We start from the raw sequence: 21,487 nt of genomic DNA, 5'->3' as shown, positions 1-21,487 counted from the left end.
TTAATACTTTATATACTTTATACTATGTATTATTATAATTTAATGCATTGGTATCGAGTCATTAAAAGCGACCAACCCATGCTAATTACAGACCTGAGTTGATTGAAGGGTGGGGGAGTATGGGAGTATTACTATTAGTAGATCGATCTTTACAGCAGCTAATGAATTAATACCAAACCAAGGGGCGGCATAACAGAAGCTGGTAAAACTGGTTTAGTAGTTCAAATAGGCAAGTGCCTGGCCAGGAGTAGGCTGCCTCCTGTGATTCCCATCTTGACTGTAATATTTGTCCATCTGCATGAACAGCATCCTGCTAGAGTGTTTCTGCTCTCTCTCACTCTCTCTCTCTCTCACTCTCTCTCTCTCTCTCTCTCTCTCTCTCTCTCTCTCTCTCTCTCTCTCTCTCTCTCTCCCTCTCTCTCCCTCTCTCTCTCTCTGCATACAGTAACTGTCACGGTTAATGAGCACAGTGCTCGCTCTGCTCTTCTTCCCAGCAATCATGACTCTGCAGGCGGGCAGGGACGGAGGGCTGGGAGGTGGGGTCTGGGAGAGAGAATAAAATGAGCGGATTAGAGAAAGAGCTGATAAGTGAGGGAGAGAGGAAACAGGAGGGGGAGAGAGAGAGAGAGAGAGAGAGAGAGACATTATAAAGAAGGACATGCCAAGGCTCCTCTCCAATACATTCCCTGCTGTCCTCAGCAGAAAGGGAGACGCAATTAACAAGGGAGAAAAAAGCATTGATTTCTCTCCTCTCCCCCCCTCTCCCTCTCCCTCTCTCTAACCGTCCTCTTTCTCTCTATATACCTCTCGCTCCTGCTCCCTCACTCTTCCCTTTCCCTCTCTCTCTCACCACTTTCCCTCTTCCAATCTCTTCCTATCTCTCTCTCGCTCTCTCTTTCCTCCCGCTCTCTCTCAGGTCTCTCTGTCTCTCTATCTCCCCGCCCTAACTCTCTGGGGATCCTTATGCTGTCACCGGGTCTGCTCAGACATTTTGTCCCAGGCATACTAATGCAAAATCCATGCTTTTAATCACGGCCTGTATGATGGATACGCTCCGATGGAATAAAAGAACCTGATCCGAGCCATAAGGATCTATTGTGTAAAACAATGCAGCAAGCAAATCCCCCCTGCGCTGTTCCCCATGACTCGATATAAGATGTATAGGAGTGTGTGCGGCTATGAGCCACCCTATATAGGTGTCTCCTTAGAGCGTGTGTATGTCTATTGTCTACGTGTTTATTTTGAATGTATAGATGCATGTTTAATTTGTTAATGTATCGTTCTATTCCTACTATACCTCTCTCCCTCTCTCTCTCTCTATCTTTCTCTCTCACTCTGTCTCTCTCTCTCTCTCTCTCTCTCTCCCTCTCTCCCTCTTCCTCCCTCTCGCTCTCTCTTGGTTTCTTTGTCCTGGGCTGTGTATTTACAGGTGAGCATGGCATTAACACTTCCATGGTGAGGGGTCTGATTCCCACTGGGAACATCCATGCTGACAATGCATGCACCCACAAGATTGCATTGTATTTTCCTTGTCTGTGTATGTGTGTGTGATCGGGGCGTGTGTGTGTGTGTGTGTGTGTGTGTGTGTGTGTGTGTGTGTGTGTGTGTGTATCCATCCAGCCCGGTCCAAGAGCATGGTTCTGGGGGAGCTGTCTCGGCTGTCCAGGCCCTGTTCTCCTCTAGACCAGGAGAGGGCGCTGAAGGCCGGCTGGCTGAAGAGACAGAGGAGCATCATGAAGAACTGGCAGCTACGCTGGTTCGTGCTGAGGCCTGAAGCTCTCTACTTCTATAAGGACCAGGAGGAGGCCAAGGCCCAGGTGAAGCACACAGATATACAACTAGCGCTGTCTAGCATGTGTCCCCTGGTCTCGTTACCACCTCAGGGTTCTGTTGTACGGCTGAGCCCGCGACAGGACCTGCTGCCATCCTGCTACCCTCTTCATTTAGTTTGTGAAAAAGAGTATCATCTTTCAAAATATGTACTATTATAAACACATAATAATAGAAGATAAAGGCTAAAATGGCTCACAATTCCTCCCATAACTGCTTTGTAGTTTTGCAGCATTCATATTGTGCCTTTGGGACTAAAGACAGATATTCTCAGTGGAATATTAAATAAACCTAATTTCTCTTAATTTGTATTCTGAATGGAGAGAATACGAGAAGCCTTAATCTCTCCCCCCCCCCACCACCACCACCACCACCCTATTCCCACCCTGGGGAAAGGGATGGGGACGGAAACCAAAGTGGACAGGGGAAGCTGTTGGGGCGTTAGGGTAAATAGATGAGCGAGAGATGTTTCCCTGAGTCACCTCCTCCTCCCTCCATCATCTCGGGGCTCCGGTCTTTGGGCCGCTGCCCAGACAGCAGCAGCCGCAGCAGCAGCAGACCCCGGGAATCCATAATGGTTTACATGCACCACATGTCCTGATCCAGAACCAGTAATTGATGAGCGGGCGGGACCCTTTGTGGCTCTACATCCGCACTAGTGTGTTCTGCTTTAGTGAAGGTTGCTCGTCCCCTCAACCTCCTCCTTCCTCTTCCTCCTCTCTGACCTCCAGGGCTGCATTCCACTGCAGGCCAGTCAGGTCAACGAGCTGCCGGCGAATCAGGACGAGCCTGGCCGACACCTCTTTGAGATCGTTCCAGGTGGGTTGGCATAGTAACAGCGGAGTGGACACTGATCTGCCAATAGCGGGGCATCGTGAAACAGTGAATAATTACATTCGTCCACCGCTGAAGGACAACACATTCTTTCAGAGGCTCCTTTACCCTCACGTTGCCTAGAAGAACAGGTACACACACCAACACACTCCGACCCTTTTACTGCGTCTCTGGGTGCCTGTAAAGGCGGGGTGGTTTTCATGGAGCATAAGGCGTTTTTTAAGTTCATTTCAGCAGCATAGATTCTGCATATGTCCCCTCGCAGAGGACGAGAGCGAGAGAAATAACAGGAGTGAAGAGAGAACGAGGGGGAACAGAAGAGGAGGAAAGTGAGAACGAATGAGAGCTTGGTGCAGTTGCTGCGGTCCACGGGGAGTTCTGGACTTTCTGGGTCATTTCTCACGCACACAACTGCTCAGTTTGCACCACCGCGGTGCAGTGCTTACGAATTCAGCTGCTCTGAAGTACACAGCAAGGTAAAAAGCAAACAGCTTCAGAATGAAAATAGAGGAAATACAGAAATATACCAGAGGAACACACGCCCTGGTGTTTTTCAAGAGTGTAATTATACCCCACAGAAGACACTTGAGTCGAAACTTAGCCTTGTAAAATAAACTATTAAAGATCAGGTCAGCACTTTCAAATCAGTGGGCTCAAAGCTATGCTAGGAGCGGTATCAAAGCTGGGGGCGGGCAGGCGGCTGATTGATGGCTGGTTTGAACCTGGCAGGGGTCCTGGAGCTAATAAGGTCATCAAAATCCAAAGCAATTATACCCGAGAGAGAGGAAACCCGATACCTATGCTGTTATTAAACCATGAATGTATATTAAAACATTCTTTATTTTATGAATACTCCTTTTTTTCTCTTATGAATTTCCTCACCATTGCTTGAAAGGTGCTCTAAATTAAATTGTTAACTACAATCATCAGCCGCGGTAGCCTACGGATTTTCACATACTTTTCTCCATAACATCGATCCCATGTTATTTTTCTTCCCTGAAGGAAACGGGGGAGAAAAGGATCGAACGGGCGTTAGCCACGAGTCATTCATGCTAATGGCTAACTCCCAAAGCGACATGGAGGACTGGGTCAGAAGCATCCGCAGGGCCGTCTGGTCCCGGCTCGGGGGTGGTAAGCTAATATTCTCTCGTCCTATCTCGAAATTCGCAATTTAATTTGATAGAGCAGCTATTCAAAACAAGAGCATTTAGCAAACTGAGAATACATGCTTTTTACGAGCATGGGTACCTTGAGTGATTTACTGGAGTGTGTTTGAGGAACTGGAGTGCATTTTTGTGGGCCCCCCAGGGGTCTTCGGTCAGCATCTGGAGGAGACGATGCTGTGTGAGAGCCAGTGCGACCCCCAGCGACTGGTCCCAGTGTTGGTGGAGCAGTGTGTGTCTTTGATACGTCAGTGCGGTTTGCAGGAGGAGGGGTTGTTCAGGTCTCCGGGACCCACCAATCACGTGCGAGAGCTGCAGGATGCGTTCGATCGCGGCGAGAAGCCAAAGTTCGACAGGCAAGGAGAATGATGGGTCTTATAGCGCGTATTGGCATTATGCGCCCATCTGAGTGTATTGGGTAATTCATTACATCCTCTCTGATGCGCTCTTATTTCCTCCACAGTACCACAGATGTCCATACGGTGGCGTCACTGCTTAAGCTGTACATACGCGAGCTTCCGGAGCCTGTGATCCCCTTCTCTAAATACACCCAGTTTCTGTCTTGTGCTCAGCTACTTAACAAGGATAGGGGGCTGGTAAAAGTCTAGTTTATTCACCAATAAATTATTTAGGATTGATCATTTATCAAAATTAACCTTTTTCTCATATCTCAGGGCATCGTGGAACTTAGCAAGCAGGTGAAAGCTCTGCCTCAGGTGAATTACAACCTCCTCAAATATGTCTGCAGGTAAGACAGTGTTGATGTTATGACTAATTCGCATTATTCTTTTAGGAAGCAATGTATAATGCTAGAGGTAATGACATCAATAAACCTTTAATAATAGTTCATAAAGGGAAAATATTGTTCCTCATCATCACATCGTTATCCAACAGTTCATATATTCCCTCACACCTACATGCTGCGTTCATACTGATGTCATGCTGCATTGGAGCCCCTCCAGATTGATTGTATGTGCTGTCCTCCTCCCACATCTCTATTAATATCTTCGATTTGTTCCTGAAGGAAAGACAGCTGGGTCCACCGAGCCAGCTCACACAATGCCAACAAAATGACTCAGTCCCTCTATTCATTAGGAGGGAGTCTGATATATACTGTGCCAATGGCTCCGATCGCAATTTGTGTACTCAGTACCAGGGAAATGATCAGTAAATGAGGTATTTTTCCTTGCATTCAGACAATGTTTGGTTTCTGTCTGGTCAGGTTCCTGGATGAAGTTCAATCCCACTCCAACGAAAACAAGATGAGTGTTCAGAACCTGGCGACTGTGTTTGGACCTAACATCCTCCGACCCCGAGTGGAGGATGCAGTGACTATGATGGAGGGTACGGAGACATGATGTGTATTAGAGATGGCTGCAAGGACAGAAACGTATTTTCACTTTTGGGTTTAAGGGAATGAAGACCAAGTTTTAAATCTTAGTGTATTCCTCTGATTGTTCGTTAATGTGTCTGTACAGGAAGCTCTCAGGTGCAGCACCTGATGACAGTGTTGATCAGTGAACACGCCTGCCTCTACCAAGGGGAGGAGAAAGAGGCTGAACAGGAACCCAAGGCTCCCACAAAGACACAGTCCAGCCCTGGGCCACGCGGCAGAGTGGAGTGGGTATCCCAGGGCAACAACACCCCAAGAACGAGCCCCACTCTGGCACTAGACCCCAACACCTCGAAAGACCAAAGCCAGGAATCCTCCACTCTGTCTGTTGATGGCAAACACGTGACAGAATCAACGTCCCAGACCCAGGAGGACGGGGAGGAAGGAAAGCCGGAGGAGAAGCCCACGGAGAAGACGGAAGGGAGAGCCGGTATTAAAAGTGACGGGAAGCCCGGGAACGGCATGGCCGTCAGCCCCAGTAAGCAGTCCAAGGCCCTGCCGCCCTGGAGAACCTCCTTCAAGGCGGGGGGGGCTGGATCGGGAGCCCCGAGGGGGAAGATGGGGGGGTCGGCGGGGGACGTGTCCGCAGCCAGCGGGAGCAACTGGCTGATGAACGGCCTTTCCTCTTTGAGAGCTCACAGGCGCACGTCCTCCTCTGGGGAACGACTGAAAGACTCCACTCTGTCCCTTAAAGACACGCCCCTCTTCCTCAAGGACACCGCCCTCTCGCCTAAAGACCCCCAGAAAAACTCTCTGGGCGACTCCTTGCATTCCCCAGCAAGCTCCCCCCTCGCCCACCGCTCCCTGGGCCAATCCCACAGACTCTCCGCCTACGACAACGTCGCTCCGTCCAGTCTGAGCTTGCCTTCCGACACCTCGACCATCTGGACGTCCTATGAGATCTCGTTAACAGATCCGGAAGACGGGGACCAGGGGTCAAAGCCAGTCCCTGTGAAGTCCTTAGACATGGTAACGCAGAGCAGCACCCCTCTGGACCCCGGAGCGGACATCACCAGAGGTGGGGGGGAGGACGCGGACGTCAAGGAGGACGGCAAAGGGTTGGGCACTGACGAAGATCTGGCCAAGCTGTTGTCCAATCTAAAGCAAGAACTGAAAATGCAGCAGATCAGCTACGAAAGCTGCATTCGCAAGTATTGAAGCGGTTATCCACCTTTCTCACGTTGATGTAAAGTGCTGTTGTGCACTGCGTATGCTAACTCTCTCCCCTGTGTCTCTGCGAGGCTGGAGGAGTCCTGCTCCAGATACCAATGCCAGGTGGGAAGCCTGGAGGAGGAACTGGACCAAGAGAAGAAGAAGCTTCACATGCTGGAGATCCGGCTCAGGAACTCGGAGCGGGCCCATCAGGATGCCGAGAGCCGGAACGTTCTTCTCCAGAAGGAAATGGAGGACTTCTTCCAGACTCTAGGGGACCTAACCACTGGAACTGCTCGGACTAGCTAGAAAAGAAACCTCTGCCTTCAATCTTTATCTGGCCAATTGGGTTGGACTGGGGTGGTTCATTCCTTGGTAAGGGTGGCAAGGCCCAAAGATCTTAAGACCAAACACCCTCAGTACTACTAATACTACTACTACTACTACTACTGCTACTTGTATCCCTCTTTGCAGATGCAGCTGAAAACCCTGGCCATAGCTGGTGCCAAACTAGAACCCATCTGGACCAAATGGCTTTTATGTTAAAAAAATTAACCATTCCATAACTGGTCAACATCTTGAATCACTAAGTTCAGCCAAGAACATGTCTTACGATAGATATAGGACAGATCTGAATTGCAGATATGTGTCGAGTTCAAATCCCTACTCATTTTCACATTTTAATAATGCAACAATAATAAAAACAATACGCTATAAGAGATTAAAATTCAATGTTTTTATTCGCAGGTGGTTCAAAGTTTCCTTTTCGGATGTTTACACTCGGTCTGATAGTGAGGCAATTTAAGATCAAAATGTACACAACTGGCCTTATCAGAAAACACTAAAACAAAACAACTGTTTACAGTCAAATTTTACATTTTATATGTTATCTAGTTAAAAGATTTGAATCCTAGTAGTCCTGAATGTCTGAATGGCTTTTTATTATGTGAGGATTAGTGTTTGCCACTGGATTGGATTCCCTACATAATCTGTACAACTGACATACAGACCAGAAAAGCCAATGATACACCAAAAGATTTGCCAAACAGCTGTTATTCGAAACTAACGATTCTTCTTTAACTTGAACGAATTTACTTGAAAACCGATATATGCAACACCAGTCCCTTTCCAACAGGGGGACATGAGAAATGTATTCCCATTTAGTTTATTCTGGGAAACAACACTGCTTTTCAAAAGTTCTCAAAGCCTTAAAATTTAAGCCAAATGTAATCTGCTCAAAGAAAACTTTAGGAACACTGGTATACGTCCAATTTACTTTCTTTTTGGAGGCAATGGATTAAAAGCAAAATGATGAGAGAAAGCCACACTCAACCATTCAGATTCGGTCCAGAAAATGTCAGCCATGCGTCACAATTCTCCAAATGCATTCTGGGTGCTGGTTGCTATGGGAAACTGTCCAGCCATGATGAGGGCAATAGAGTGGGTTTGAATTCAAGCCATCAAATACATCCAAAAGGTAATCATGGCAGGTAGCAAAGGGTTTTCTGACTATCAGAAAACATATACATTTACCGTAAAATATACAGTTTATCACCTACGATCTATACTATTATATAAATCATATTGCACAGAAAACAATGAAACTAAAAAAAAATGCATATAAACAGTACTTTTGAATTAAATGTGCATTACATACAGCCACCCCCCTACCTTCAAATAAATTAATAAATAAATAAATACACAAATTAAGAAAAATAATGTTTTCACTATCTTTTCAGATGACGTGTGTATGTTGTCATGTGTGTGCCTTTTGAAGCATGAACTGAGGGTGAATTATTATTAGTGTGTGTGTGTGTGTGTGTGTGTGTGTGTGTGTGTGTGTGTGTGTGTGTGTGTGTGTGTGTGTGTGTGTGTGTGTGTGTGTGTGTGTGTGTGAGGTAGAACTTCCAAAGACACACCACAGAGGGAGGGCATTCTCAGAAAACCACTGACTGGAGTAAGGCCACTTAAATCAAATAAAATATAAACATATTTAACAAATTAACTGACAGAAAAACGTAGAAACCTGCCATGACAGTAAACTGACCATTTAGACCCAAGCCTCCAGTACCAGCAGCCCGATACTCTGTGTCTTCTACATTCACCCTGTTCGTCCTCGTCCAACAGAAACACTGGCTCCATCTACCCCACATCTAGATAATCAATAAGGAACCTGGATAAAAAGCAGGGATCTATAAAGTTTGCCTCTGGCCAAGGACACCAATCATTTGATCTGGGAGGTGGAGATCAAAATAATAACAGCCAATGAAAAAAGTCAGTCTGGAAGGACAGAAATATACTTTCTACAAGAAATGCAAAGAAAATAGCTAAATTTGCAGTGAGACCGGTGCCAGGCGTGGCCTTCTGAGTGGACCAGTTGTATCATATTCATTCAGTCCCTAAAAACAATAAAAAAAAATGCTAAACTAACAATTCAAAAAATATATTAAACATGATTCATCTTTAGAAGCTAACGGTTAAACGGCAATCTTCTGTACATCAGTAGCTTAAAAACAGCAATGTTTCCAGTATAGTTAAAAACCTCCCTTCCATAACATACATCACAAAGTCACATCAAAACATACTTCAATTCTTCGCAGCAAAAAAATAATTTCAAACAACAATCATTTACAGCAGTATGGGGGGACAGGGAAATAAAAACTATCTGTAAATCAAAAGTATATCTCTAAAAGCTAACAAGAGGTTTTATTGGCCAAAAGCCTGTCCCATCACACTAGTGTATTGGTGGTTTCTTTTATCGTTAGTGTTTACAGCGAGATTCGAATATCTGGGTCCACTACCAACAACCGAGTCATCATCACAGCTGCAGCCCTAGTGGGTTCTCATGGCAGCCATGATGCAGCGGACTCACGTGTTGTTCTGGAGCTTCATGTTAGTTCACGATGGGTTGGAGAGTACTGACTGCCTTTTAGTGGCCAGAGGTCAATTAGTGTGGCTTTAAAAGGGTTTCTTATTCAGCAGTACAACACAAAGTAAAGAGAAACAAAGCGAGAAGGATGAGAATTTGAATAAAATGCAGAGTTTCAAATCCCATTTAGTAAATGTACATTCATTAAACATTAGGTAACCCACTCCCTCGGAGGTAAAGTAGCAATTATCCCCATGGAAATTTTTTACTTTGCGATTACAATCGGAAAGCTTTTGACTCAAACAAGATGGAGCAAATGTTCAGGGTTTGGGAATGTTTCACCTTCTCCGGAGTTTGGATACAGGCATGATTTAAACGACACATATAGCACAGAAAGGAACCGCTGTATTCTGCAGACATGCCGCTCTAGTGTCTTCAAATCAGATTATTTTCCAGCAAGAAAAAGTTGTAAACATGCATCTAATGTATTTAAATATCTCTCAAATATTTTTATTTGAAAGGGAAATTGGAAATATGCTGCAACATCACCAGATATTATCTGTAATGCTGTACATTTTGCATTTATTTTAACTGACGCTTGCCTTTCACTGCCCCAATATTTGATAACCAGTTTGGTAGTGGACTCCAGATATTTTGTACCTTACTGCATGTGTGTGTACATGTGTATGTGTGCGTGTGCACACCTGTGTGTGTGTGTGTGTGTGTGTGTGTGTTTCATTGTTATCTACAGCAGCCCAGAGCTCCTAGGGAGGTATGGCTGTCCAGGCTGCTCTCTGTGTCAGAGGTCATGGTAGGGTCACTGCTGGGGTCACTGGGGTCCGTGGACATGGACGAGACGTCATTGGCTGAGGAAGAGGAGGAGGCGGGCTGTGGGGAGCTGTCAATCACTGCTGCACCTGTGCTGCGAGAAAAACAAGGGAACACACCTGATACACCTGTAGTGCCTTCACGGGCCTTCCTTCACCAACGCGCTGCTGCAGTATGCCATGCCAGGGCCCCTCAAAGGAGGGACGTCACTATTGGCTATTTCCTAATAAACATGATCATATATCAATATCCGGGCTACATAGAGCCCGGTCAGAAGCGGCTGCTGGTCCTACCTCTCGTCATCCTGTAATAAACATCGGTTTGCTCCCTGTGTGAGGCAGTGTGCCACCTCTGCAGACATTACCTCAACGTCACCGACGGTCTGAACGCTACTGCTGCTGACATCATTTCCCCCGTTACCATGGTCTGATGTATCATCCCAGCTGGGATCCCGATACATTAGGATCAGGTGTGAGGGGCACCACGCAACAGCCTTCTCTGTTCTCCGCGTTCCCAGGGATGACTCACCTAAAGGTGGGGGTTGGCCTCGGATCACCCCGTTTTTGGTGCACTCCTCCCAATCGTAAACCTCCTTATAAATCAGATCTGAAAGCAGAGGGAGGAACAAGGGACAGGGTTTGCGGGCTGTGAGCATGAATATGTACGGGTGAAGCGGTACCACGGTGAAAGGCGTCAACGGTGGAACGATGACGTCAGGACAGAAGAGGATTAGATCCTCAAAGCTGGGGATCGCGTGGAGTCCAGGGAATCCCTGGGTTTCTAATTCGGGGTACCGTTGGCTGGTGTGGCCCCACAGACACGGGGGGACGGTCGTTATCACCTGCCCCATGGCGGGGGGTGAGCTCACCATGCAGATATTTACACACACGCTCAGCCCCTGATCTGCTGGGAGGCTGAGCCCCACTGTGGCGCGGGGATCACTGCGCTGAGGCCTGACCTGGGACAGGGAGAGTGCAAGTGAAGCCACGGTACGGAGTGTTTTTTCAGGCGTGTCGTCTCACCTTTCCACTCGTCCACCGTGTGCTCTCTCTCCTCCAACTGCTTGTCGGTGAACTTTGGAGGGGGCTGGAGACAGAATGAAGCGGAAGGAAAATACATTGGCGACAATTCCTTCCAATGCATTTGAATTAGGCAGTGACATGAACTCAAGAGGCGCTTTAAGAACGCTCCGAGGTCTGTGGTCCACTCACCGCCTCCACCTCAGCCGGATCATACCAAACGTTAATGTAGGGGTGCTTCAGGGCTTCGTCTACAGAGATGCGCTTGGAGGCGTCGATAACTAACATTTTGGACAACAGATCCCTGGCTTGGCTCGCTGCAAGGACAAGAGGTACAAAACGGATGTTATTACCATTTAATCATTTATGAGACAATTGTATTCAAAGCGAGTGAATACAGATTCTTATCATCAAGGAACGGGAAGGGATTACATTGCTCATAAATGCCTGTAAGTAGGATCAAATTGGGAACCACCCCTATGATACATTATACCGTCCCATAATATGGACCCCTTATTCCACCCAATCAGTTATGGATAACCATCGTTAAATTATAACTAATAATAGTTAATTATTATAAATCTTTAGGTGTGATATGCCCACAGAAACCGATTTTTAAACTCAATAGCGCGTCTGTCACCTTTGAGTTTGTTGTGTTCTGAGTCGGCCGGGAAGAGCACGTCGGGGAACAGCTTCTCAAAGCTGTAGCCGGCGTAGCGGGGTCGGTTCTCCACGTAGGTCCTGACCGACTGGTTCAGCTTCATCAGGAACTCCTGGGTGGGGGTGCCTAGCTGCTCGATCACCTTGTTCCACTGGTCAATGTCTGGAGGGTTCCAGCGTTGAGGAAAGCACACTAGGGCCCCTTTGTACCCTTCTGCAGGCCCCGCCCACAGAAACTACCACACCCGGCGTCAAACATACCCGCATAATCTGGAATGTGTGTTTTTGCATAAACAAATCAATTAGCCATCGATTACTCGACTAAAGCATGACTCGATTGTAAGCACACATTTATTTACATTCAGCATAATAATTGTTGTGTTAAAAAACAGGTTGACTTGAGGAGAGCTAGGCTAGCTGACAGCTATGTAGGATGAGTGTTAACGGTTGGCTTGAGGAAAGCTAGGCTAGCTGACACCTATATAGGATGAATGCTAACGGTTGACTTGAGGAGAGCTAGGCTAGCTAACAGCTATGTAGGATGAGTGCTCACGGTTGACTTGAGGAGAGCTAGGCTAGCTAACAGCTATGTAGGATGAGTGTTAAGGGTTGACTTGAGGAGAGCTAGGCTAGCTGATAGCTATGTAGGATGAGTGTAAAAAGGGCAAAATGATGGAATGGGATGGTATGGAATGGGAGGTATGGGAGGTATGGGAGGTATGGGAGGTATGGGAGGTATGACGTATGGGAGGTTCTTATGGGACTGGGACCAAACCGGAGCTTCATAACAGAGGGAGGCGAGATGGTGCGTGGGCTCACTTCAAACAGGAAGTGACACGCGCTGCCGGGGAAGGATACGGTCAGAGCCGGGGAACAGGACGCTACCCCGGATCATCTCGGCCACTATGCAGCCCACTGACCACACATCCACTGCCGCCCAGAGGAGGGATGACGGGGGAGGGGGGGGGGGCATGCAACATGCAGATGATGACGGCAAAGGAAGAAAAAAATAAAGAAAACACAAAATAAGACGGACACAAGAGGAAATTACGGCAATGAGGGACAATGGACGCCATGCAAAACAAATATGAATGAATCAAAGGAAATCAGCCGAGGATGAGTGAGTGGGAGTGGGAACGCCACAGCGGTAAAAACAGAAAGTAACGGAACCAGGGTTCGTCTGGAGGCGCAGCGCGACGGCGACGAGCCTGACCTGCAACGGGCCCTGACGTGAGTAATGATATCGGCCTGGTTAATGACAAACGCCACAAGCCTGCCAAGTAATATAGTGTTGGTGCCAAGCATCGACCGCCATCTAAAAGGAAAGAACAGGCAAGACTATGCGGCGCAGCAGAGTGGCACAGGGGCCACAAAGACCCAGGAGAACGTTAACGGCGTCAAGATTCTCTAGGAAGATAATTATCTTTAAAATAAAAAGGCGCAAGGATACAGTCCCTTCCCGGGAAGAGGATTTTATGGCGGACCATTTCTGCCAGAATGCAGCCCACAGACCATATGTCCACTAGACGGGTGGAACGCGGCGAGCCCGGGAAACGAGAGAGCCACAGCAGCGGGTTAGGAAGCGCTACTTAGCATTAGTGGGGAACGTAAGCTCTATAAATAAAACCAACACTTAATTACATAAAACGATATCCCGACAACACCCATTGGTTCACAGGCGCAGCGAGCGCGCAGCAGCTGATTGAGTGTGTGCAGTGTTAGAGGAAACAGTCGAGAACGAGACACAGAGTTTTAATCAGAGAGGGGGAAAGTAGGCCGGTGTTATTCGTAATCAAAGCCCCGTGGACTCATCCAGGTTAGGGGGATGTAGGGAGGTAGAGCCCCCTTCATGCGCTGGGAGGGAGGGGGAGATACTGACCGTTGGCCTGGTAGCCCATGCCCAGGATGACCTCCGGCGCCCTGTAGTAGCGCGTGACCACGTACGGGGTCATCAGGAGGCCCGTGGCGGCGGTCCGGGCCAGACCGAAGTCCAGGATCTTCAGAGTGCAGTCGGACTTCACCACGATGTTGCTGGGCTTCAGATCCTAGAGAAAACACACACAACGAGGTGGAAAATACTGAGTACCTTCCATGAGCCCATTAGCATTCTGGGTAGAGGTGGCTGGATTTATTTAGGATAGTAAATAAATAGGAGGTTGTTTGACAAATATAGGAAGATAGCTGACAGCCAGCCAATAAGAAGTACAGTGTAACAATACTTATACTTCCTATCGGCTTGCTGTCTGCCATCTTGTTATTCTTTGTGTGGGAGGCCGGTGTAATGACATGCATACTGATTTGATGCAGTTTGCGGCCGCACCAATGTGAGAGTCCTCGCTCAAGTCTCGGTGTTTGAGCTCTACAAACATCGACCCCGAATGCTAGACATACTAATACGACGATCTCGTCGGAGCGAGGTCCACCGCCTCCCGTTTGATGCAGTCCGTTCTGTCACCGCTGTTTTTCCTGGGGGTTTTAAATTACTTTATGGTGAAACAGAGCTCGATACGTCAATAAGTTCCAGCACGTTTTCTGAAGGAGAATTTCCGGCATTCTTTTTTTCTTTTGCTGTGGGGTCATTTTGCAGTTGTGCCTGCCTCAGCTAAAACACCTTGAGTATATATTATGTACACACACACACAATGGGCCAAGCTACTTGCATGTGAAGACTCTTTCCTTCCTATGTCTGTCTATCTATCAACTGGCCACAACTGTGCAGTGTGCACAGCTCTTCCAAGGCGTCAGAAATGGTGTTTGGTAGTTAATGCTAGGATCATACAATACGTAATTATATCGTACAAATACTGATGAACAAAACTCACAGTTTTCAGAGGTGCCCTTAAAGCAAATATTTGTAATTTGACCGTTAGTATATGAACTGTTTTTATGTAAACAATGAATAAAGAATTAAAATGGTGGACCATGTTTAAATGGTGGATGCCTGCTGGTATTTCTGTTTTCCCATTCCGTGAGCAGCCCTCCGCCCAGCGAGCCCGGTACGAACACCTCTGACACGGCTCTGACACTCAGATCCTCTGTGCAGATGGACGCTCAGAGAGGCTGCAGAATGGCTCCGGGAACCGACAGTTAATCTAGTTTAATCATGAAGCCCTTCTGCTGCTGCTAACCTCATTTCAAATATTATTATCAAAAAAAGACGCATCATTTTTTTTATTTCATCACCAAGTAGGTACTGCTGCTCACACATGGGCCGTCCTAGTGCCTATACGATAGTACAGAGCTATGTTACTGTTGACACGCTAGCTGGCACTTTGACACAAGTGACAGAGGGATCAAACACCTTGACCGATCTCCCTTCTGCCAGCAAAGGACTTATCCATCTCAGAACCCAGAGTATGATCCTAATGCCCTTCAGAGCCTGAAGGTAAAGGGTTACCCTGAAGGTAAAGGGGTACCCAGAGTATGATCCTAATGCCCGTCAGAGCCTGAAGGTAAAGGGGTACCCTGAAGGTAAAGGGGTACCCAGAGTATGATCCTAATGCCCGTCAGAGCCTGAAGGTAAAGGGGTACCCTGAAGGTAAAGGGGCACCCAGAGTATGATCCTAATGCCCGTCAGAGCCTGAAGGTAAAGGGTTAACCTAAAGGTAAAGGGGGACCCTGAAGGTAAAGGGGTACCCAGAGTATGATCCTAATGCCAGTCAGAGTGTGAAGGTAAAGGGGGAGCCTGAAGGTAAAGGGGCACCCAGAGTATGATCCTAATGCCCGTCAGAGCCTGAAGGTAAAGGGAAACCAGAGTATGATCCTAATGCCCGTCAGAGCCTGAAGGTAAAGGGGTACCCTGAAGGTAAAGGGGTACCCTGTGAATGATGCCCGCGGCGTGCAGGTGCTTGATGCCACACAACATCTGGTAGAGCAGGTAGGACAGCCTCTCGTGGTCCAGCTCCATCTGGATCACCTGGCACAGGTTGGCATCCATCAGCTCCATCACCAAGTACCTGGAGGCACAGGGCGCACTCAAAATGGTGTCCGAGCCATGTGCAGATAGATCTGGGACAAAACTAAGGACATACGGTACACATAGAGGGGCACGGAAACAACAGTGCATGTGTGACCACACACACACATACACGCAAGCGCAACCCCCCCCCCACACACACACAGGGGGGAGGGCTATTTCCACCCCATCCTAAAGGTTATTCTACTGGATTTAAGCCTACGATGCCCTGTGAGATTCTCATGGATGTCCTTTAAAATATACATCACTTTAACGTTTATATATAACATATTATATACATATGGATGAGCACAGATGTCAACATTCACTAAACATATGCAGTATATGGCTACTTACACATCTTGGAAGTCTTCTAATGTTTTTTGTGGAGTGAATACATGTAATAAACCGATGATCTATAGAGAGAGGAAAACGTGCATCAGGGTAACTGGGTCATCATGAAGTACAATGACTGAATTATTCATCCATAAAATCATCTTTCTCCCCTTACATTTTTGTGATTGACACATTTCATTAGAACTAGTTCTCTGTAGGCGCGCTTGGCGTGCGTCTGGTTCTGGAAGGGCCGGCTCAGCTTCTTGATGGCAACATTTCGTTCAAGGTTTTGATCGTATGCAGAGCTGCAGAGCAGAGCGACCAAGAATCACACAATGCACACAGAAAGAGGCACGCACAAAAGGGAACTAAGCAGAGGTTTTGTTGTTTCAGCATGGTATTTTCGACTTGAAGAAGATAATCCAAAATCCCAAATGAAACTACAACAGAAAAACGTCAAGGCCCAAGAAAACATCTGCACTAAGCAAGGCAAGACATACTATACTTGATGCTAAAATATTTATATGGCTTCACTCCCATACAGTACACAACCTCCAGATACATAGATGAGTAGGAGGAGAGGGAACACATACCACACGATACCCTGCGCTCCAGACCCGATCGGTCGGAGGTTCTGATACCGCCTCAGAACTGTAAACGTTGAATCCCCAACATCTATGCTGTAGAACTCTTTTTCTCTCTTGTTTTTGTTCATGGTGAAATCTTCTATTAATGCTTTCTGTGCATCCAAAAGATTCCTCTGTGTGAAAAAGAAGGGGGTGGGGGAGAAACACAAAATAAATAAATAAGACGTTGGCAAGGCTGTGCCAATGATCGTATGAATGAGATATCGCAATATTTTTAGCTGAAGACTACATTTTAATAAAATATACAAAGTGATAAATATGCCCACGCATCACATGCCACTTTGTGCGGTAGAAAATGAACGATTATTTAAAACATACAGACTCAGACTGAACATACATCTAAAACAGTTGTATCTATTGTACATACATCTGCCTTAAAAGGGGGTTTGTCTCAGAACATTCATTATGAGGCTAAGAAACGAAAACAACTAAACAACAATCACATTGCAGATCGCAATTTTCTGCGTGACATTACATCATGAGTCCAGCTTTCACTGCCGTCATCACAGCCTCAGAGGTCAGATGGTGGGGGTCTAGAGCCCCCCCCCCGGGTGATGTATATCACTATCTGCTGAGTGGAGCGGCCAAACATTTGAACATAACATCACATGGCTCCGAGCCGAGCAACAGGTCCCCCTCTGGGGGTCTATCTGCAGTGGGACGCCTGGACGCCAGGCCCCGCCGGGCTGGAGGCAGGGGGGGGGGGGTGTGTGCGTGGTTATACGTGTGTGTATGCGCGTGTGGTTGGAGAAGGTGGTGGGGGTTGAGGTTCCAATTCATCATATGAAAGGCGACTCGCAGAATGCCTCGGCCACACGATGGAAACCAAAGCCAGGGAGGATGAGGAGGCCTAATGCCCGAGTGTTTGGGAGGTTTGGACCGTGGCCCGGACGGGCTGGCCAGTTCCCCCTGGAGCAGGTCCTCCACAGCCACATGCTAACTGGGTCAGGTGACACAAGGGTGGGAGGGCGGGAAGGGGGGTCTGGCACACAGGGCACCCTGCGAAAGATGCTCTTTTAATTGCCCTGGTGCTGCCACCCCTAGGGGATCACCAGGTGTTGGGAAAGAAGCACGACTAAAGCACAATTAGAGACAAATTGACGAGGGAACGAACATTGGCAAGCACTCCCATCCTTTGCTATGCTCTGCGACCATGAGTGGGGGAAAATGTTCTTGCCTCCTCCTTTTACTTTATAAAAGCTTTTAACATTCCTCCAAGCAACATAAGATGACCATAAGCCAGCAGCCCTACAAAACCCAAGACAAGGGCCATATGATGAAGGTAACAGCCAGGGTGAACATTTGTCAGCTTCGGACATCACGTAACATCGCACATCAATGTCACGCGCCTTTACCAATCCATCACCAACACAGCTTATTGTTTAGTGGCGAATGAAGGTAAATAGGTTGGATTGTGACTACTTTTGGGAGTACATTTTGAATTGTTTAGTTATTGCATCTTAAACCAATGAGGACATATTTATAAATGCAGACGTTGATTTTTAGATAATACAATACTTAAAACGTTACAGTGTCCCTTAAAGGGTTACACAGTGTCCTTTTAAAGGGTTACACAGTGTCCTTTTAAAGGGTAACACAGTGTCCTTTTAAAGGGACACTGTCCATAGCCTTTATAGAGGACACTACACAGTGTCCCCTTAAAGGGACACAGTGTAGCGTCCTCATATGTCCTCATTGGTGTAACATTGCCTCTGCAAATAATCTGATTTATCCTCCTGAGCGAAGTATTTCTTATCTGTATTGACATTGAATGGCAATACAGTCCTAAGAAGGCTTCAATGTCCTTCCGGACTATGAAAAACTATAACGTCCGAGAGGGACATTTAGTACTACATGGTACTAGCTACGGCTTAACGGGTTTTCGCTCAGAGCCAGTGTGAAACGTAGAAGGAGCTCAGTGAGACAAGTTTGGCACTGCCCCGTCAAATTTAAAAGCCTGCACTTTCGTTCATAATGCAAGATCATACTTATGCCGCGCCACAGGAGAAGGAATCCTCGTCGCCAAAAAAGCGAAAATGGGCATTAAAAAGGCAACGTGACCGGCAAATTCAAAAAGCTTTCAATGCAAAATACTATTTTACCACAAGATGGGAGAATTCCTAAACAGTGTCCCTTTAAGCATTGTCCAATAATGTAATAATATTCATGATAATGTTTGAGGCGGATATAATGTTTGGATGGCCTTCTTATAACTTACACTATAGTTCATTAAAGACCCCTATTGCCTTTTCTCCATACAACCACAGCTGCAGAACATGCGTTGTGGTCAGTTGAATATTCTGCTGCATAAACAGAATTCTCTCAACTAATTACCGGTATTGGAAAAAGCCCAGTAGTTGCTTACCAACGCAGCAAAGGCAGAGTAAGTGCAAGTGAAATGTCTGGATCTTGTCAATACAACGTGAGGAGGGAGGCGGGGGTAATAAATACAGAACAGGGCCTGCTGTGATAAATCTAAATATTGTTGTATTCATCAGGAGCAGAAAAAGCGAACAGGAGGGCCCCTCTATGCAGTGTCAACACCGGCTTGCTAGGCCTAATCATGGGTTTACAAAATTATGCTCACAGCGCACTTATTAAGGCATGATGATAATGATCATGTGTAGTCATTAACCCTATATTACTGATAAACATGTCGTGTGTTGTTCCAACATCCGATATGAAAACATGCCGTGTGTAATCGCATGAATTACTTGATCCTAGAGGCCTATGAAATCCCCTTGTTATTTGATCGACCTGCATAGACTTCGACTCTGGAATTCAAAATATTTCCACACAGCGAAATAAGGATATCAGTCTCCCCATCTTTATGGTCGATGATAATTATCACGGCCGACATGGAAATCAAAGTATTAGCAGTGCAGTTGTACATCTCCAACAGCCCTGATGGACCAACATTGCTGGGGGGGGGGGGGATCAATACCGACCTAACATTCTGTGCGAATGCCTTAACCTTGGCTGCACGACCCTTTCCGATAAACACACGTAATGGACGAAAAAAATATTTTTTTATTATTTATATGTATATAATCGCAGCTTCATAACACAATATAGTGCCTGAATGTCGACACCTATTCCAGTTCAACGATTCGGAGATGTATGTTAATGAAAGGCAGCTATGATATTATGAAGTTAGCCAATTCCCATCGATTTTAGGCTACATTATGGCCTGCCAAAACCCATACGCCGACAATTGTCCCACGACACACACACGTCGTGATATTAACTCACTACAACGTTTATTGGTCGTGAAATGAACATATTTTATAAAGGCTGTAACGCTAACACCCTACTAGACAACAAATGCATGGAAAGGTAGCATGCACACACGACCCTCCCCCACCACGAAACAATGCATGTCCAAGAGGCAGCGATCTGGATCTTACCTCTGTCGTCAAATGTAAGCACTGCTTTCTCCACGGTTCGATTAATCACCGCTATCTTATTTCAAGCAAATAAATTGGCTTAACGTCTGCAAATATATTTTTAGTCCGTTGTTGGGCTCGAAAACATGACCTCACTAGATTCAAGTGGCTACGTTTCCATTGCCTGACAGCAGGCCGTACGCGCTGTCTGCAGAGGGCATGCGTACCCTTCTACGTCATCAGCAGCGACACACCCACCGACGCTTGCCCATTTCTATCACATCGGTCTTGTCTATCTATTGGTCGATCGATGGATCGGCTCTATCTATCTGTTCATCTATCTATCTGTTCATCTATCTATCTGTTCATCTATCTATCTGTTCATCTATCTATCTATCTATCTATCTATCTATCTATCTATCTATCTATCTATCTATCTATCTATCTATCTATCTATCTATCTATCTATCTATCTATCTATCTATCTATCTATCTATCTATCTATCTATCTATATGGCTGTCTGTCTAACAATCATATTTGTCCATATAAGTGTGTCTGTCTGTATCTCTGGGTTTCTATGTTATTATGCAACACTCACTTTATTCTATCTATCAATCTGTCTGTCTGTCTGCCTGTCTGTCTGTCTGTCTGTCTGCCTGCCTGTCTGCCTGTCTTTCCGTCCGTCCGTCCGTCCATCCGTCCGTCCGTCCGTCCGTCCGTCTGTATGTCTGTCTGTCTGTCTATAGGGCTTTATATGGTCTATAATAAGCTATTAACTGCTACTAAAGTCATTGTTTGGCGCATGGTCAGAAAATCGAAATAAACTCTTTGATCAAATATACAGAAAATATTGTCATGCCTTCTGGATCACAACTTACCTCATGTCTGTTTTTTTTAGTGAACATGAGGGATTAGAAAGTACATTTTGCCAAATTGTTTTGCTTTGTGTTTCGGAGGCCATTCATCACCTATCTATCTAACCTGTATACTAACCTGTAAGGCATTACCATTCACAAAGGTCAAACCCCTGGCAAATAGGACGGTAGTATCCATGCAGTAGGCCAGTAGTAGGCCTAATAGTATTAGTGTAAATCTAAAAGTAATATGCTGTTTAAAGCATACTACTTTAGATCAACGATCAGGCTAACATTAGCCTGATTACTGATATTACTATATTACTTTTAGATCAACGCTAATTATTTATACTATGACTACTTCTATCCCTGCAAACGACTTCTGCCACTGCTGCTATACTTCACTATTGATGCTATATTACTATATTACTACTACTCATAATAGTCCTTTAACTACAGACTACAACAACTACAATACTACTATGACTATTACCAGTATAAAAGTACTAGGCTACTATGACTATTAATACTATACGTCTACATACAGTCACATGTCACTG

The 21,487-nt window shown here is 46.2% G+C and overlaps 2 protein-coding genes across 4 annotated transcripts in view; one reads left to right on the top strand and one right to left on the bottom strand.

Moving 5' to 3' along the window:
- arhgap22 (Rho GTPase activating protein 22) overlaps positions 1–8,029 on the top strand; it is an 11,341-nt gene extending 3,312 nt beyond the window's left edge. The window contains exons 3-11 of the mRNA XM_056608848.1: positions 1,621–1,817; positions 2,562–2,649; positions 3,667–3,795; positions 3,973–4,183; positions 4,291–4,423; positions 4,502–4,575; positions 5,050–5,171; positions 5,306–6,371; positions 6,462–8,029. Coding sequence (XP_056464823.1) covers positions 1,621–1,817; positions 2,562–2,649; positions 3,667–3,795; positions 3,973–4,183; positions 4,291–4,423; positions 4,502–4,575; positions 5,050–5,171; positions 5,306–6,371; positions 6,462–6,681 — 2,240 coding nt within the window. The 3' untranslated portion in view covers positions 6,682–8,029. The remainder of the gene's footprint in view (positions 1–1,620; positions 1,818–2,561; positions 2,650–3,666; positions 3,796–3,972; positions 4,184–4,290; positions 4,424–4,501; positions 4,576–5,049; positions 5,172–5,305; positions 6,372–6,461) is intronic.
- A 167-nt stretch (positions 8,030–8,196) lies between these two features.
- mapk8a (mitogen-activated protein kinase 8a) lies at positions 8,197–20,310 on the bottom strand. 3 transcript variants are annotated; one of them, XM_056608850.1, is made up of 12 exons: positions 20,094–20,310; positions 16,633–16,799; positions 16,215–16,344; positions 16,061–16,119; positions 15,566–15,704; positions 13,628–13,793; positions 13,199–13,270; positions 11,729–11,911; positions 11,281–11,405; positions 11,092–11,155; positions 10,598–10,675; positions 8,197–10,158 (listed from the first exon to the last, which is right to left on the bottom strand). In XM_056608850.1, the coding sequence occupies exons 2-12, from the start codon at positions 16,752–16,754 to the stop codon at positions 9,983–9,985; spliced, it is 1,314 nt and encodes a 437-aa protein (XP_056464825.1). In that variant the 5' UTR covers positions 16,755–16,799; positions 20,094–20,310; the 3' UTR covers positions 8,197–9,982. The 3 variants fall into 3 exon arrangements, with proteins under 3 accessions (XP_056464825.1, XP_056464824.1, XP_056464827.1); XM_056608849.1 differs by lacking the exon at positions 13,199–13,270 and adding an exon at positions 12,607–12,678 and having other exon boundaries at positions 20,094–20,308; XM_056608852.1 differs by lacking the exon at positions 13,199–13,270 and adding an exon at positions 12,607–12,678 and having other exon boundaries at positions 10,060–10,163; positions 20,094–20,307.
- Between the last annotated feature and the right edge of the window lie 1,177 nt (positions 20,311–21,487).

Source organism: Gadus chalcogrammus, chromosome 15, assembly GCF_026213295.1.
Source record: "Gadus chalcogrammus isolate NIFS_2021 chromosome 15, NIFS_Gcha_1.0, whole genome shotgun sequence".
Taxonomy (NCBI): Eukaryota; Metazoa; Chordata; class Actinopteri; order Gadiformes; family Gadidae; genus Gadus; species Gadus chalcogrammus.
Note: the sequence above shows the minus strand (reverse complement) of the source record. Positions and strands in the feature narration are given on the sequence as shown.

Excerpts from the sequence above, each read along its gene's own strand:
- mapk8a (XM_056608850.1), bottom strand. The coding sequence starts at position 16,754 with ATGAACAAAAACAAGAGAGAAAAAGAGTTCTACAGCATAGATGTTGGG. Across the intron at positions 11,156-11,280 it reads ATCCGGCTGAGGTGGAGGCG|CCCCCTCCAAAGTTCACCGA; the intron begins GTGAGTGGACCA and ends TTCTGTCTCCAG. Across the intron at positions 10,159-10,597 it reads AGGCCAACCCCCACCTTTAG|GTGCAGCAGTGATTGACAGC; the intron begins GTGAGTCATCCC and ends CTCGCAGCACAG.